Source organism: Phoenix dactylifera, unplaced genomic scaffold, assembly GCF_009389715.1.
Source record: "Phoenix dactylifera cultivar Barhee BC4 unplaced genomic scaffold, palm_55x_up_171113_PBpolish2nd_filt_p 001028F, whole genome shotgun sequence".
Taxonomy (NCBI): Eukaryota; Viridiplantae; Streptophyta; class Magnoliopsida; order Arecales; family Arecaceae; genus Phoenix; species Phoenix dactylifera.
Window position 1 is genome coordinate 98,369 of NW_024068381.1, and position 15,459 is coordinate 113,827.

General features: G+C 42.2%; 3 protein-coding genes and 1 long non-coding RNA gene across 5 annotated transcripts; 2 read left to right on the forward strand and 2 right to left on the reverse strand.

Moving 5' to 3' along the window:
* The first annotated feature begins 557 nt into the window (after positions 1-557).
* On the forward strand, positions 558-3,803 carry LOC120107808 (fructose-bisphosphate aldolase 1, cytoplasmic-like). Its single transcript, XM_039121260.1, has 2 exons — positions 558-738; positions 2,491-3,803. Exons 1-2 carry the CDS (start codon positions 711-713, stop codon positions 3,537-3,539), a joined length of 1,077 nt encoding a protein of 358 aa, XP_038977188.1. The 5' UTR covers positions 558-710; the 3' UTR covers positions 3,540-3,803.
* On the reverse strand, positions 3,700-5,880 carry LOC120107809 (stress-response A/B barrel domain-containing protein At5g22580-like). The gene is made up of 2 exons (XM_039121261.1): positions 5,580-5,880; positions 3,700-5,063 (listed from the first exon to the last, which is right to left on the reverse strand). The coding sequence occupies exons 1-2, from the start codon at positions 5,774-5,776 to the stop codon at positions 4,865-4,867; spliced, it is 396 nt and encodes a 131-aa protein (XP_038977189.1). The 5' UTR covers positions 5,777-5,880; the 3' UTR covers positions 3,700-4,864.
* Positions 5,881-13,098: 7,218 nt separating this feature from the next.
* LOC113462465 lies at positions 13,099-13,748 on the reverse strand. Its single transcript, XR_003384867.2, has 2 exons — positions 13,679-13,748; positions 13,099-13,636 (listed from the first exon to the last, which is right to left on the reverse strand). It is a non-coding gene; the product is annotated as an uncharacterized LOC113462465 (long non-coding RNA).
* On the forward strand, positions 13,402-14,756 carry LOC103703062 (glycine-rich cell wall structural protein 1-like). 2 transcript variants are annotated; one of them, XM_026802978.2, is made up of 2 exons: positions 13,402-14,369; positions 14,430-14,756. In XM_026802978.2, the coding sequence occupies exons 1-2, from the start codon at positions 13,425-13,427 to the stop codon at positions 14,610-14,612; spliced, it is 1,128 nt and encodes a 375-aa protein (XP_026658779.2). In that variant the 5' UTR covers positions 13,402-13,424; the 3' UTR covers positions 14,613-14,756. The 2 variants fall into 2 exon arrangements, with proteins under 2 accessions (XP_026658779.2, XP_038977184.1); XM_039121256.1 differs by having other exon boundaries at positions 13,402-13,779; positions 13,822-14,756.
* The last annotated feature ends 703 nt before the right edge of the window (positions 14,757-15,459 follow it).

Genomic DNA, 15,459 nt, shown 5'->3' on the forward strand with positions numbered 1-15,459 from the left:
TGCGTTTTTTTTCTTTTATTATGTCCCCTTGTCGCACCCCTCGCGCTTTTCCACTGCCTTGCGGGCCCACCTGTCCAAGACTAACAGCAATGCTAGGCCCATCAGATGATGGGCTTCCAAAGCACCCTACGAGGTTGGAACCCGCGCTTAACGTGAACGGCAAACAGGGCAGGTAGTAGTCTTCTAGTGTAGCTCCACATGCACGCGAAGGACCATCTATTCTGACCCCTCTACATAAGCAATCACTGATGTATTAAAAACTGAGGTATCAGACTACCGGCAGCTAAAATAATAAAGCGATATTGACTCTTGTTTGATGTACATCTTGATTGCACGTAGTAAGAAACTCGCGTACTATAAAAAATTATTCTTTCATGTTCTCCCACATGACAGAGATAAGATCATAAGAACCGTGGGCATTTTAAGAAGTGTAAATATAATCTGTGGGCTGGGCCCTTGAGAGGGAGGCCCGGATCTGGAGTCCTTACAGCACAAGGTGACGATATTCTCGAAGCATCGGCTTTTAGTTTTGAGGCCGGAGAGTGGTATGATGTAAACCCCATCCCTATCCCTATTCCCTCGCCGCTCCTTTACCCCTATTGCCGTTATCCTTTCTCGCTCTCTTATATATACACTCTTCCCTCCCCTGCTCCGTTAATTCTTAGTCCGAGAGATAGCAGCAGGAAGAAGAAAGGGGGCCAACGTCGACGATGTCTGCTTACTGTGGAAAATATCGCGGTATTCCATATATCTCTCCTACTCTTTCTTGTTCTGAAAAAGATTTCATTTCTGATGTCGTACTCTTTGGTGGTATGAAAAAGGGGTGATTTTTTTTGATGTGATGAATTGTATTATTTCTTTTTGGGCGAACAAAAATTCGATTTTTTTCTCGTCTTGGATGAACCTTCTTATTGTTTCTTGGCCCGAAAGGTTTTAGATTTTTCCCTTTGAATCTTCGAATTTTTCTTGCCCTTAAAAATTTGTTCTTTCTTTCCTCTAACGTTGTTTCTTCATGGACAAAAAAGGATTTAATTTTTCAGTGCCTTGTCACTTCTTCTTGGCTGTAGAGTTATTGTTTTTTCGCTTCCCCTTCTTTGATGACACGAGTTTCGTTACTTCAAAAAAAAAAAAAAAATCCGTTCTTTTTTGTTTGTCGCGTGAGTATTAATCTTGGATTTCTTGGATGTTTCTTTTTTTTTTTTTTCGTCTTAGTTTTTGTATATGGGTTTTGATTATCGTGATCTTTTTGCTGGGGTTTTTCCACTCCCTCCTTAACTGGCTACGACTATAGGGCAGATCATAATAGAGATTCTTCCCAAGATCTTATTTTTTTTGTGGGAATTCCGCTTTCCTGGTATTGTTTACTGGTCTTTTTCGCCTCCTTAAGTATCTTATCCATGAGTCGTGAAACTGGTTTTATCTTATCCATGAGTCGTGAAACTGGTTTTGTTTATTTATCTTTTCAATTTTAAGTGCCTTGTCTAGAATCATGAAAGAGAACTAGGACTTCTGATCTTGATATAGGTTAAGTTTTTTGAATTTTAATGGACAGTGTTGATGCTGCGTTCGTGTATTATATAGTGTTCTAATGATTTCTTGAAAATTAATCTCCTAAAATGCCCTTCTCTAGCAAGGATTTTAAGCACCGGCAAACTTTTTTTTTTTGGACTGGGCAGCACAAATCTTCTATCATGTACAATGCGACAAACTATTCCTAATTCCTAATAGTATTCTCTTCCTTTCTTTCTTTCTTTTTTTTAAGTTCTTCCCTAGAATTTGACCAACCATCCATTCAGGCTCTAAAAAAAGAAAAAAAAAAATGTGGTGCATCAGTTTTAACCTCTATATGTAGTTCACACAGAAGAACTTTTAGTGTTTCTCTTGGTGATCAAATTTTATCCGATTAAATAGTGGGACTTAAGGTTACTTAAGCTGCTTTATGGCCTAAATACCAAAAGAGGGGCTCTTGCGGAAGTCCTTGATGTGTCCATAAAAATCGAGCTTGAATTGAGGATACCTTAAGCCTGCTTGTACTAGTCTAGTCTTTGGGCTTGCATTTCTCTTAGCCTGTTTAGTCATGCATAAGCACAATCTGGACTTGTTTGCACTTCTTCAAATCAAAAAGCTTGTGTGTTGTGGCCTTCCCAGCTCTGTTGTCACAATAAGCTATAGCTTTTCAATAGCTGAATCCCAAGTGCAGTCAGCTATATCATGTTGCTATCATCATAGTGGAAATTGTTAAAATGTATGTCTTGATCGGATGCTTGCACAACTGCTTTGAAATTCTGTCTTTATTCAAAACTTTACACCCTGCTTTGTCAATGCAAAATAAAAATTTGTCTTTTTTTTTTTTTGTTTCGTTCAGAATCTTGTTATTGTCATTGTATGAGCATCTCCATCCTCTAGTTTTCTGTTTGAGATATATGATGATTTGTAAGCTTCTACCTTTCTTCTGTTCAAGACAGATTCTAATTTTCCCTTTTCTTGTAGATGAACTCATTGCCAATGCAGCTTACATTGGCACCCCTGGTAAGGGGATTCTCGCAGCTGACGAGTCCACCGGCACCATTGGCAAGCGTCTTGCCAGCATCAATGTGGAGAACGTCGAAGCCAATCGCCGTGCTCTACGGGAGCTCCTTTTCTGCACACCAGGTGCTCTGCAGTACCTCAGCGGCGTCATCCTTTTTGAAGAGACCCTCTACCAGAAGACAGCTGACGGAAAACCGTTTGTTGAAGTCCTCAAGGAAGGAGGGGTCCTCCCTGGCATCAAGGTAGACAAAGGTACTGTGGAGCTTGCTGGTACCAATGGCGAGACCACGACACAAGGCCATGATGATCTTGGCAAGCGCTGCGCCAAGTACTATGAAGCAGGGGCTCGTTTTGCCAAGTGGCGTGCTGTCCTGAAGATCGGCCCGACAGAGCCATCCCAGCTTGCAATCAGTGAGAATGCTAACGGGTTGGCTCGGTATGCCATCATCTGCCAGGAGAATGGCCTTGTTCCAATTGTGGAGCCTGAGATCCTTGTTGATGGGCCCCATGATATCAACCGCTGCGCTGAGGTGACAGAGCGGGTGCTTGCTGCTTGTTACAAGGCATTGAACGATCACCATGTTCTCTTGGAAGGAAGTCTCTTGAAGCCAAACATGGTGACTCCTGGGTCGGACTTAAAGAAGGTCGCTCCAGAGGTAGTGGCTGAGTGCACTGTGCGTGCTCTCCTAAGAACTGTCCCGGCAGCTGTTCCAGCCATCGTCTTCCTTTCCGGTGGTCAAAGTGAGGAGGAGGCGACTTTGAACCTGAATGCGATGAACCAGCTTAAGGGGAAGAAGCCATGGTCACTCTCTTTCTCATTTGGCCGTGCACTGCAGCAGAGCACACTCAAGACATGGGCTGGAAAAGAGGAGAATGTTGAGAAGGCAAGGGCTGCTTTCCTCTGTAGGTGCAAGGCCAATTCAGAGGCCACCCTAGGGGCATACAAGGGAGATGCTGCAAGGGGAGAGGGTGTCTCGGAGAGCCTCCATGTCAAGGACTACAAATACTGATTTTGGTTCCTCGAGGTTTCTGGCTTGCTTTTAAATGAGGTTGTTGGATTACTAGTTGTTCAGCACTTCTTCGCCACTAGCCAGGTCTCGTTAGGATTTCCTAACCTGAGGGTATTTGGTACCGCGGCAGGTACGAGTCTTTGAATGTTTGCTTCTCCTGTTTTATACAGTTCAGTTCTCTCTTTCCTTTTCCAACTCCAATGGTTGCTTCTCTGTAATGAAGTCATCTTTGAATATAGGTATCTGCCATGTATGATTATCTTCCTTACGTGGTCTTCTTGTTCTCTATTCGTCGTCTGTCCATGATTCAGTACTAGTCCAATTGTGCGAGCATCGTTTTCTATATTTCTAATTTTTTTTAAGAGATTCGAGAAGCTTCTTTTTCTCTGATTGGATCAAGATATGAGATTTTTCTTCCTCGTGGTTTTTGCCCCTCTTTCCCTTTTTTTTTTTTGTTGTTTTTTTTTTGTCTCCTGTTTTCCGATGCCTCCTGCTGAAGTAGGCTGGTCTTGCCTGTTATCCATGGATGGTAGAGTCATCTGAGAACTAGGAGTCCAGAAGAGGAAACAGTCAGTGTTCGTCGAGGAATCTTGCCATTGGATTTGTCTGTGCCTCTCCCATGGAGGCTGTAAAGAGAAGAGAAGCGGTATACGAGGAGGATGTGGGTCTAGAGAGATGGTGGCGGAAGGGGACCGAGGAGAAGGGAAAAGATAAGATCCGGTGGAGTTGGTAGGATAACGTGAATGGAGCGCATGTGCGTGTTTACGGTGGCCGGAGATATCTGATTCGGGTGCGCGAGAACGCTGTTCATGGGCTTTTAGTTTTAGTAGCACTGCAAGTGCCAAGCAGCGAGATATGTTAGCCCGGTAACGAGTAAACATTTGGACGTGCGAAGCAGCAACCGTAGGCGCCTGCGGTATGTCGCCCAGATAGTACACAAATCCATCGAAGTAGGGTGGAAAAATGTAATTTAGCAGAGGAACATTTTCCTACTTCGCATTGGGACTGAACAAAGGTCAGGCCACTCGAAAGGATATACAATTTCATGAGAGGGCGTTAAGAATTTGATGTGGAGCTCGAATAACACCAAAATAAAATTCAGAAAACAGCTCTAAATAGCAGGATTAGGAGAGAACAGAAGTTTGAGAGCCACCTAATTTTTTGTTTTAAATAAAAAATCGCCGAAGGACAGCACCTGACAACAAAACCAGAATCACCAATCTAGCTCATTACGTAACACAGTTAAATGAGAACGCAGCATGGGATGAACGCTAAACTATTTCGGACTTTCCTGACCATGACCCCATCTTCAAATATTTTTCCTTTCAAGCTGAAGGCTTGACGAGAATTGGTGGAAAATCAAATAACAAGACCTTATCGATGGCTGCAGTGAATTTTTCTGCGTACTCGAGGTGGCTGGGATGGTTGGCATAAGTGGCTAGGTCATTTGGGCTTCTAAATGTCAACAAGAACATGTGAGTGAAGCCTCGTGTGACCATGTCCTCGCTCAGCACATTCTGTCCCCTGCATCAGAATGAAAAATAAGAATAGCTGTTACGGTCGAAGCACCAATAACTCATTATAGACTTGATAATTTTCGAATTAAAAAGGCCTGAAACCATCACCGATCTGACTCATGTCCACACAAATATTCACTTTTTGGTGTTGGGGGGGATTATTGTGGGTCGGAGCAAACTGATCAAGCGAAAACACTTTCTTGCAACTCTGGTAGGAAATTAGCAAGTCTTCGCACATCATTAAGAAGAAATTTTAAATATAAATAGAGAAGAATCCATGTTCCTCGCCTGAGGCAGAACACGCTGGTTATGACATGTATAATATAGACATCGTGCTAGTTTTGAAGAGTATCAGTTTTAGTTTGCCTCAGTACAAGATCATTGCAGATTGTGTTTACCGTGTACCCGAGTACTCCCATAGCTAGAAAATACTCGGAAAATATCCTTATATGATAAACTTTCACCAAAACTAAATAATATGTCAGGAACCATCATGGAAAACAAGAGTAAGGATCAGTAGTACCATTCGAATGATTTAACAGTGTCCATTTCAGCAACGAGATTTTGCATCCCTTCCATCAGCTTCTCCACTACGACGCCATCCTTGAACTTCACCAGAACCAAATGCTTGAAGTCTCCCATCGGTCGATCGCTCAAGCAGGAGCAATAGTTCTTGCCAAGATCGGGGTTAAGGCTGTCAAAATTTAAGAGTTCGTTCATGGACCATCGTCAGAAGCACCACAGTGAAGCATCACCCCTTTCTCCAACAATATCTTCCAAAATATTCCATGTGCCCCACAGGGCACAACTGCGGGGATCCCACCACCGTGATCTCGTCAGAAATTTCTTCGATGAAGAGATTGGAGTTTCCTTCGATGAGCTGTCTAGATCAGGAAGTTATTCTTTTTTTTTGGTTTTATATGCTTTTAGAGGGTACTATCATGACATGACGATATATTCTTTTTCTCCTGGCTTATCTCAGGGGCTCCAAATTACGTGCCTGTGATCAAGCCAAGGATGATCATGCATATGATTCTCTTCTTTAGCTCTGGCTGCTGTCAGGACCATTTCAACGGATATATGTGCTCATGGGGGAAGTTTTACGAGCTATACGATGCATGATGTAAGTCGAGTCTGCCTCCATGAACCTTGGACTCTTTGAACTCTTGAACGCTTGAAGTGTGCTTCCCACCTCTAACCGAGTCAAATAGTTGCTCAAAGTATATAAAGCTACACGGGTCATTCAAAAGATCAGCATATCTTGCTTCACAATTTGCATCAATTCACCGTGAAGTCCGCATAACTAAAGCACTGGATAAAGGTCCAGAGCACATGCTTCCTCATCAGACATTAAAACATGTTCGGATGAAGAGCCACCGACTTCAAAATGATTCACGTGTGGTGTCAGAGAGGCAGGTAAAAGGTTACAGTGTTAGAGTAACTCGGCTGACCTGTTCCAGAGTTTCATAGTTTATGCCAAAAGATGCCCAAGGTTTAGAAGGAATAACTAGGGAATGAAGAGAGACAGGCTAATGCATTTAAAAATATTTTTTTATAAAAATATAATTTTTGAAAAGTAGATTTTTGGAAAGAGGCATGTTTGGTTGATCATGAAAAGGTAATAGATTTCTAGAATACTTATATTTGATTGACTATCCACTTTTCTAGAAAAGTTATGTATAATTTCCATCATACCCTTAATAAAAATTAGGTCTTTAATACTTTGGTTTAAATAAAAATGCTTAATTTGATGTTGAAGGGCCTTTTTAGGAACTAATAAAAATGTTTCGATTTTTGGCTCATGAAAAAGTAATTTTTCCATATTTCTCATAAAAAAGACTTTTTCTTGAAACGTGGGAATTATATTCCCATAGCAATACAACTTTTTCGTCTCTCTTCTTTGAAACTTCAATCAAATAAGAGTCATCTCTTTACTTTTCTGTTGACCATACTTTTCTTCCTTCTTTTTTTGCAAACCAAACGAGCTCTAAGAGGGGTCTTTTTCTATAGATCTCTATAGATTACATCAATAATTGTGAAAACTCGTGCGGGTGTGTGTTTAGTCCCACATCGGTTATTTGCTGGGTAGATCTTGGGTATTTATACAAGATCAAGGAACCCAAACAATACCTTCCGGCTAGCCATTTTGAGTGAGGTCCTGGATTGTTACAAATAGTATCAGAGCGGATCCGACCCATAACTTATGTGGACTACAGGACATTGCAGCATGGATCCATTGAGGTTGACCACAGACCGATCGTGGTGTTTGTGATTAGATTTGAATGGATTGAACCCTTAGCCTGACGAGGACGTCAGAGCTTGAACGGGGGAAGTATGTGAGGACCCGTGCGGGCGTGTGTTTAGTCCCACATCGGTTATTCGCTGGGTAGATCTTGGGTACTTATACATGATTAAGGAATCCAAACAATACCTTTCGGCTAGCCATTTTGGGTGAGATCCTGGGTTGTTATAATAATAGATCTAGGAATACCAAAAATATCGTCTGCGAGAACGAAACAGCTAGAGTCATGAACCACATCGACGGTATGAGGTGAGTTGATTTTATCTAGCAAACAAAAAACCAAGGATGATTTTGCGAATAAAGTCCACATTCGTATAAAACACCGAAAGGCCATGGAAATGGAGCAAAACATGAAAGGCAAGGCCGACACTTTTCCCTCCCTGTTGAGAAATCCAAGGAATGGTAGAGAAGGAGAAGCGAGGAGCATAACACACCCCTTTATGAGAAGCTTGAAGGACATTATTTCTAGAGGGGAATGCCACCAAAAATCTGTTGTAGCTAAGATGACAGGGGTTCTTCCAATCAAAGTTGTAGCTTGAAGGACATCCTTTTAGCAAGCTGAGAATTGGAAATAGGGCAGTCGTTGAGTGTGGCAACATTAATAACCTCCGAGCGTAGAGCCTGAAGAATGTCAGATCTAGTCTCAAGGTCAAACGGAGGGAAAATCCTCGACTTTTCCGGCCGACCTCTAGTTTCAAATTGCTTAGCAAGAAGAACAGAAGGGAGGGCCCTACAGATTCGGAAAGATTGCCTGATTCTATGACAGAAGAAGCAGATCAGAGCATTCCGACATTCCTTCTTAAAATGACCAGCTTGCCCACAACGGAAGCAACTACCTTTTTTTGAAAGGAAAAAAGGATGGTCTTACCTGCAGCTGCTTCCGAACAGGTTGAGAGAGCACCTCTTTTGAGGGAGGAGCTTGACGCGCCTTACCAAAAATCCCACTTTTTGGAGCTTGGCTTGCAAGGGAGGGGTCTTTATCAGTAAGATTCTGAGATGTCGCAGAGAACCGGCGAGAGAGAGGTTTTTTCGGAGGAGGGTAGCAAAGAAAGTACTTGCGAGAGGCGAAGCCATCAATGTGCCCCAAATTCTTAGCCCTGTGCAATACCCTACATATGGCTACGAGAGGAAGAGAGAAATTATACCATACACTACGTGCACTATATACACTATCCTATAAAAGAGACGATGTGATTGGAGTTGTGCACGACTATATGGTGCATACAGTGTAGAATATAATATTTTTTTATGGCTAAAATTTTGGTCGACAGAATGGAGTCCATTATTCCCGTTTTGATATATGAAGGAGAACGAGCTTTTGTCCAATTTCCTATTATTACCTCTCTAATCATGCATCTGCTCCCATCTTTGTAAAACACCACTCAAGCTAGATCAAATTAAAGCCAAGAGGCTCCCTCATTCCATGAGGGATTTTATCAGCACTGGGCGCGCCATGCAGCTTCGCTAGAGGTGCAGCATATCCTGCATTTTCATGGATTTTCGATGCCAGAAAGTACAGATTGTCTTCTTATCCATGTGTGAATTTCAGACTCTTGAAATTGACGGAGAAGGTGGTGGCATACTGGCTAATTATTCTATGCTTCTCATGCTGCTTTTATAGGATGACTCAGTGCTTGTTAGTGTAGAATTTTTAATATAATACTCTACACATGGATTATCTTGAATAAATACTAATCCTCTCTGAACCTTCATTTTTTGTAAAACAAATCCATCATAATGCGATCTTTGCTATTTTTTCAAGTGGTGGTTGCTGCTCGATCCATATTGACCGGATGCTTGGCTTGTGAGTTGTGACTAAGAAACCAGTGAATGGAGCGACTAACCTAAAAGCTATATATCTATATATATATATAACAGTAGAAGTGGAAGACCTCGCATACTGCCGGAAGAGAATCACGGCCAAGGATGGTGATATATATATTCCACACGTTGGGCAGGGAGCTCGGGTACATTGGCGAGTAAAATTTGCCGCATATGTTCCAAAAGCCCAAAAGAAAAAGCAATGGCTGGTGATTAAGGACCTCTTATTTTCTTGCTTTGTTTTTCTGTCGAGGAGAAAAGGTTTAGATCGAAGAATATTATTTCTGCATTTTACTGCCGTTCTCTCAAAAAAGAATAACTTCAGCATCTCTTTCTACTTGCCAGGTGTCTTACCAATAGTGGTTTGGAGAGAGGAAGGTGCAAACGTCATATTTGAGTCCAGGCTCTAAATTAAATCACCCTGAAAGAAAATGCTTATTCTCCATTATTCTTCAGGTGAGTCGTTGGTGAGATGAAAGAAAGATGCTTATCTTCCTTGGTCATTTTCGATCTTATTCGTTGGATAAATCTTTAATGAGAACAAGATGCTTGCATGTCCCCTTTTCTTATCATGAAATCTTATTCTTTGGATCAATCTTTAATGAGACGAAGCAAAGATTCTTATGTCCTTTCTTCTCATGGAATCCTCTACTTGAGATCGATCTTTAATGAGATGAAAGGAAGATGCCCATATCTTTCCATATATATATATATATATATATATATATATATGTGTGTGTGTGTGTGTGTGTGTGTGTGTGTGTGTGTGTGTGTGTGTGTGTGTGTGATTATGCATGCATGCGCATACATGTGCACATATATATTAATTGTATTGACAAGAATTATTCCTTACCAACCATGCAGCCTAAGAATTATAGAGCATCATGCAGACGAAAGGATTCTGGCATGTTTTGCAACTATTTTAAAAACTTTTCTTGCTGATGAGAATCACTTCTTACCAACTATAAGTTGAAATCACCACTTGTCCTAAAAGCTTAAGCTTATAGGATAAGGTAGATTTATTTATATATTTTATATTTTCTAACACTCTCCCTCACATGTGGGCCGGGCTTTTCTTAATGGGCAAGCCCAACATGTGAAATTTTTTAATAATAGGGTTAAAGAGTGCGGAGACAGGGTTCGATTTCAGGACCTCTGCTCTGATACCAAGTTGAAATTACCACTTGTCCTAAAAGCTTAAGCTTATAGGATAAGGTAGATTTATTTATATATTTTATATTTTCTAACACTATATAGCCTAAGAATTATGGAACTGCATGGTGACTAAATTTTCTTCACATGATGCAATGGTTTAGGAGCTGATACCTTATTTGCAAATCTTTCCTCTCTACAATAGATGAATCATGTATGGCCTTTCATCTCAAACATCTAGCCTCATAATTCCTTGAATTTTAATTTCTACATGGCATCAAAATCATTTGCTTAAACAAGCCAACAATCCAAAGATTTTTTTTCTCTCTCCATGGCAGAAGAAACCTTTTCAAATGCCACCAATCCTATGATTGTGTCCAGCCCTTCCTTATCAATCCCGATCAATATTTTTGTCTCCAAAACTATTGAAGCCCAACTACAACTAAAACTCACAGCTATGAACTATCCATCGTAGCCTGCTCAATAGAATCATATCCCCTCCACCAATAAATGCTGCCAATGATAGGAAAAAGACCCTAAATCCAGCTTATCTTCATTGGCTTCATCAAGACAAGCTACTACTTCATGCAATAAAAGCCTTCACTTATGATTTAATCATGCCTCTCATAACCTCTGCGAAGACCACGTGTGAAGCATGGGAGAAGCTAGCATGCCTCTTCGCAAATAAGACATATTCACATGTTATGAGTCTTTAGGAACATCTAATACTCACCAAGCATGATACTCGCTCAGTGGCTGAATACCCACAACTCATGAAGGGTATTAGTGATCAGCTTTGTTTTCCATTTTCTTATCCCATTAGGGTGTGTCAAAGGACTCATTGGCAGATAGAAAGAATAACAAGTCAAATAGCGATGATCTATAGGTGAGGGGATGTGCCATTGACGTTAGCACAGTTGAAAAGATGGTGATCAAAGGAAGGATACGAGAGCAGCGTGGGTCCAGATATCTTGACGTTTAAGAACTTTCGCAACCATCATGTCACCATCACACCACTATTCGAAGAAAACAGACTTGGATAAGGATAGGAGTATAGCCTCGGCTACGATAACAGAAATTTAAGTTAATTTCTTGATTTATTATGGCTCTTAGCTAACATATTGGGCAAGAAAGGAACTCGCGCGTTTTAACTAGAAGAAGAGCCTGCAAGCCTAAGGAGAGCCTCTGCTCAACCGAGCCAGCTGATAGGCATAGAAGCCTCCTAAATTTGTTGTCCAAACTTGCACCTTCTAGCTCTCAGTGATCCCTCCTTACTGCTTGCTATGCTGCCTTCTGCTTTCTTTTGTAACTACACGGTTCATGGAGGCAACTCCACCATGTAAACAGCCTTTCATTGGATAAACTCAGAGGAGCCGACTTACTTCCTCGACTACTCCTTACACCCATGTTTCCTAAAGAAATTAATTAAAATTATCAGAATATTATTTCATGGGATTCGATCCTCTCTAGTTTAGCATACTAGCAGGCGGTCCCGATCTTATGGGCCCGACAGCTTTATGCGCACGGCGGCGATTTTGGAGCATTGATTCCCGCATGATCGTGGCCGTCCAAGAGTTGGATGGCCTGACTTGGGAGACAGGACCTCTCCAGCCATCGTGCCGACCAGAGAACTGCATTCTCAAGTTGTTTATTTATTTATTTATTTATTTTATGTTCAATATTTTTTGAGGGATTCAAAAATCATATTCTTTCCTTTCCCTTTAGGAGACTCCAGACACTTTCATTGTACATGTGGAAAGTTAGTTATAAAAATAATACAATGGTCGCCCTATAGATAAGTATTTTGATAGCATCATGCATAACATATATATATATATATATATATATATATATATATATATATATATATATATATATATATATATATATATATAATTATCATGCTAATTTAGCCCATCTTCATGCTTTCTTAACCCTTTTGAAAAAATAAAGAAGGGATACCTATCCAATTTAGGTGAAAGATTGAAAATACGAGCATCAAAATTTACTTCATAATAATATTTATGATTTTTATAAATAGCAAAAAAAAGAAAATATCAATATTGAGCATTTGAATGGTGTCGATGCTCATTAATATTTTATCATAAAAAAAACTGCCTCTGACATTTAAAGAACGGAAAAAATAAAAAGGGATCAACATTTGCGTGATACTAATATTGAAATAATTTGAAATATATAGTATAAAAATTTTTATTTTTTACATTAGATAGGATAACTGGATCATCGTAGTATCATGCTATTTTGATTTCAGAGGGTTGCCGACCTTCAACTGTTTTTTGTTTTACTTATTTGTTAATATTTAGTTATTCCATCGATGGATGTCGGTATCTAGGTTTCTTCTTTTTGCTATTTCATATATTAATCGAAAATCAAAACTTCAATTCATCCTTCTTTGCTACCTATATCTTGATTGTGAAAAATCATATTGCTCTCGTTTATTTAAATAAAGAATTGTTAGCACTCCCGTGAATCAAATTAATATCTTTTATCTTCATTCTGTCAAACACGGGCATGAGCCGGACTAACAAGAAACGTTTAATATAAGAAAAATCCTGCTTTCCTATCTAATAAACTTTTTTTTTTCTGACATTTCTTGCTTCTCTCGACTCTCAATTACAAGCACAGATGGTTGGACCAACCAGATAGTTACACGTTCGCTGTCCAATTCCTTTCCATGAGGGTTTTTCTATTTTTTTTTAATAAGAAGATCGTATTTATTTACTCTACTAATAGCTAATAAGCAATCGCCTGCCGACCGGTGCGCCGCGAGTATTCAGCAAAGCCATCGATTTACATTTTTGTTAAAAAAAAAGGTCAATTTACTTACGCGCGAAGAAACCACCGTCGGCTGTACCAAAAAAAAAAAAAGAAAAGGAACCACTGTCTCGTCGTCATTGGACCATTGCAGCGAAAAGTAAAGGCCAGGGTCTTATTCCATTTCTTGATCGGAAGCCTGTATATATCGATCAACCAACGCCTGGAAATTGTTGTGTATTGGTCTTCGATCAAGTGATCAATTGCTCCTAGCGCCTTCATAATTTGTTTTGTCGGCAGGAGAACCCGGGTGGCGACATGTCTGACCACATCTCGGGCCGCGGCGGCAGGGTTGGCGGCGTCTTCGGACCCGGCGAGGAAGGCGGCGGCAGAGTCGGCGGCGTCGTCGGACCCGGCGAGGAAGGCAGCGGCCATATTGGAGGTATCTACCGTTCCAACGCCAGAGGGGGGGGCAACGTCGGCAGCATCTACCGTTCCAACGCCAGAGGGGGGGGCAACGTTGGCGCCACCTACGCACCTGGCGCCGCCGGAGGCGGCAATACCGGCGCCACCTACGCACCTGGCGCCGCCGGAGGCGGCAATACCGGCGCCACCTACGCACCTGGCGCCGCAGGAGGCGGCAATATCGGCGCCATCTATGGACCTGGCGCAGGCGGCGGCAGCAGCATCGGCGCCATCTATGGACCTGGCGCAGGCGGCGGCAGCATCGGCGCTACGTATGGGCTGGGACCGGCGGGCGGAGGCAGCATCGGCGCTACCTATGGACTAGGCCCGGCGGGCGGAGGTAGCATCGGCGCTACCTATGGACTGGGCCCGGCGGGCGGAGGCAACGTCGGAGCCATCTATGAACTGGGCCCGGACGCCACCCATGGACCGGGTGTGGGCGGCGGCGGCGGCGGCGGCAATGTTGGCGCCGTCTATGGATACGGTGAGGGCACAGGACGGGGCCGCAATGTCGTCGCTATCTACGGACCCGGCATGGGACAGGGAGGCACCGAACCTGGAGCAGGAGGGGGCAGCGGAGTTGGCAGCATCGACATACCTATAACGGATGCGGACGGCACCGACGAACACGGAACAGAAGGGGGCGGCGGCGGCTGGGGCGGCGTAAGTATAACGGTAGGGGGAGGCGCCGATGAAGCAGGCGCCCAAGGCCAAGGGGACGGTAGCGGTGGCGGCATCAACATACCGATAGCAAGAGGGGAACCCGGTAGGGAAGGGGGCAGCCGCGGTGGCGGCATCAACATACCGATAACAAGAGGGGAACCCCGTGTTGAAGGGGGCAGCCGCGGTGGCGGCATCGACGTACCTGTAATGGGAGGAGGCGACAACGAGGCAGGAGGGGGCAGCGACGTCGGCGGCGGTGGCGGCAGCCTTCGCGGCAATATAGGAGCCATCTACGAACCTGGTGCGAGGAGCAGCGGCGGCAACATCAACGAAATATTCATACCCCGCCCGGGTAGCCGCGGCAACGCTGGTATGTGATGTGACTGGAGACCAGATCGTCAGCAAAGCGAAGAACTATGAATCAGTCACGGAACGGCCTATTGTCTTGGTTCTCTGGGTTTGTGCGTGCCGGTGCCTTCACCTTACTTTGCTTGAACGAATAAACAAGGGCTTCTCTTAAAATGTAGGATTTGTTTCTCCACTCTTGATTTGCATTTACCCTTCAATTTTGGGTGGTTGGGTTGGTAAGGGAAAGGGAGGGGGGCAAGATCATCGAACAGAAATCTATCGATTTCGGGTGTCGACATCAGAGGAGAATCGAAGTGCAGCAGGTCGGTCTCGAGCAGTTAGCGTCTGGCAAGCCGCCAGCCAGTCGGCAGCTTGAGGGGCAGGAGAAAAGGGGGTCGTCGCTCCTCGATTTTCCGAATTTTATTATGCGTTTTTGTAGACGGTTTTATCATCAGTGATGCATTTTTTTTTTTTAAGAAAATTAAAAACATTAAAGAGAGCTGTGGCCGGCTTAGGTCTCATTGGACAAACTTTTTGGTGGAGCCGTAAATACTTTCTCATCTTTTAAAAATATTTTTGGATAGAATAGGAGTATTTGTTTAAAAAAAAAAAGAAAAGCTGGCGAAAGCTAAAATAGCTTCTTGGAAGAAGCTCCAAAATAGAGCTTCTTTAAAAAAATACTTTTAGCATACATCGAAAAGTTATTTTGATTTATAAATTTTTTTATCAAAATATTCATGATAAAATATTATAATTATAGAAAATATTTTTTTTATATTAAAAAATGTGCAAAAGTCCCGACAAAAAAAAAGGAACCCAAAAATTAATTCCTAAAAATATTATATTAAGAAAAATATTAATATATAATGATAATAAT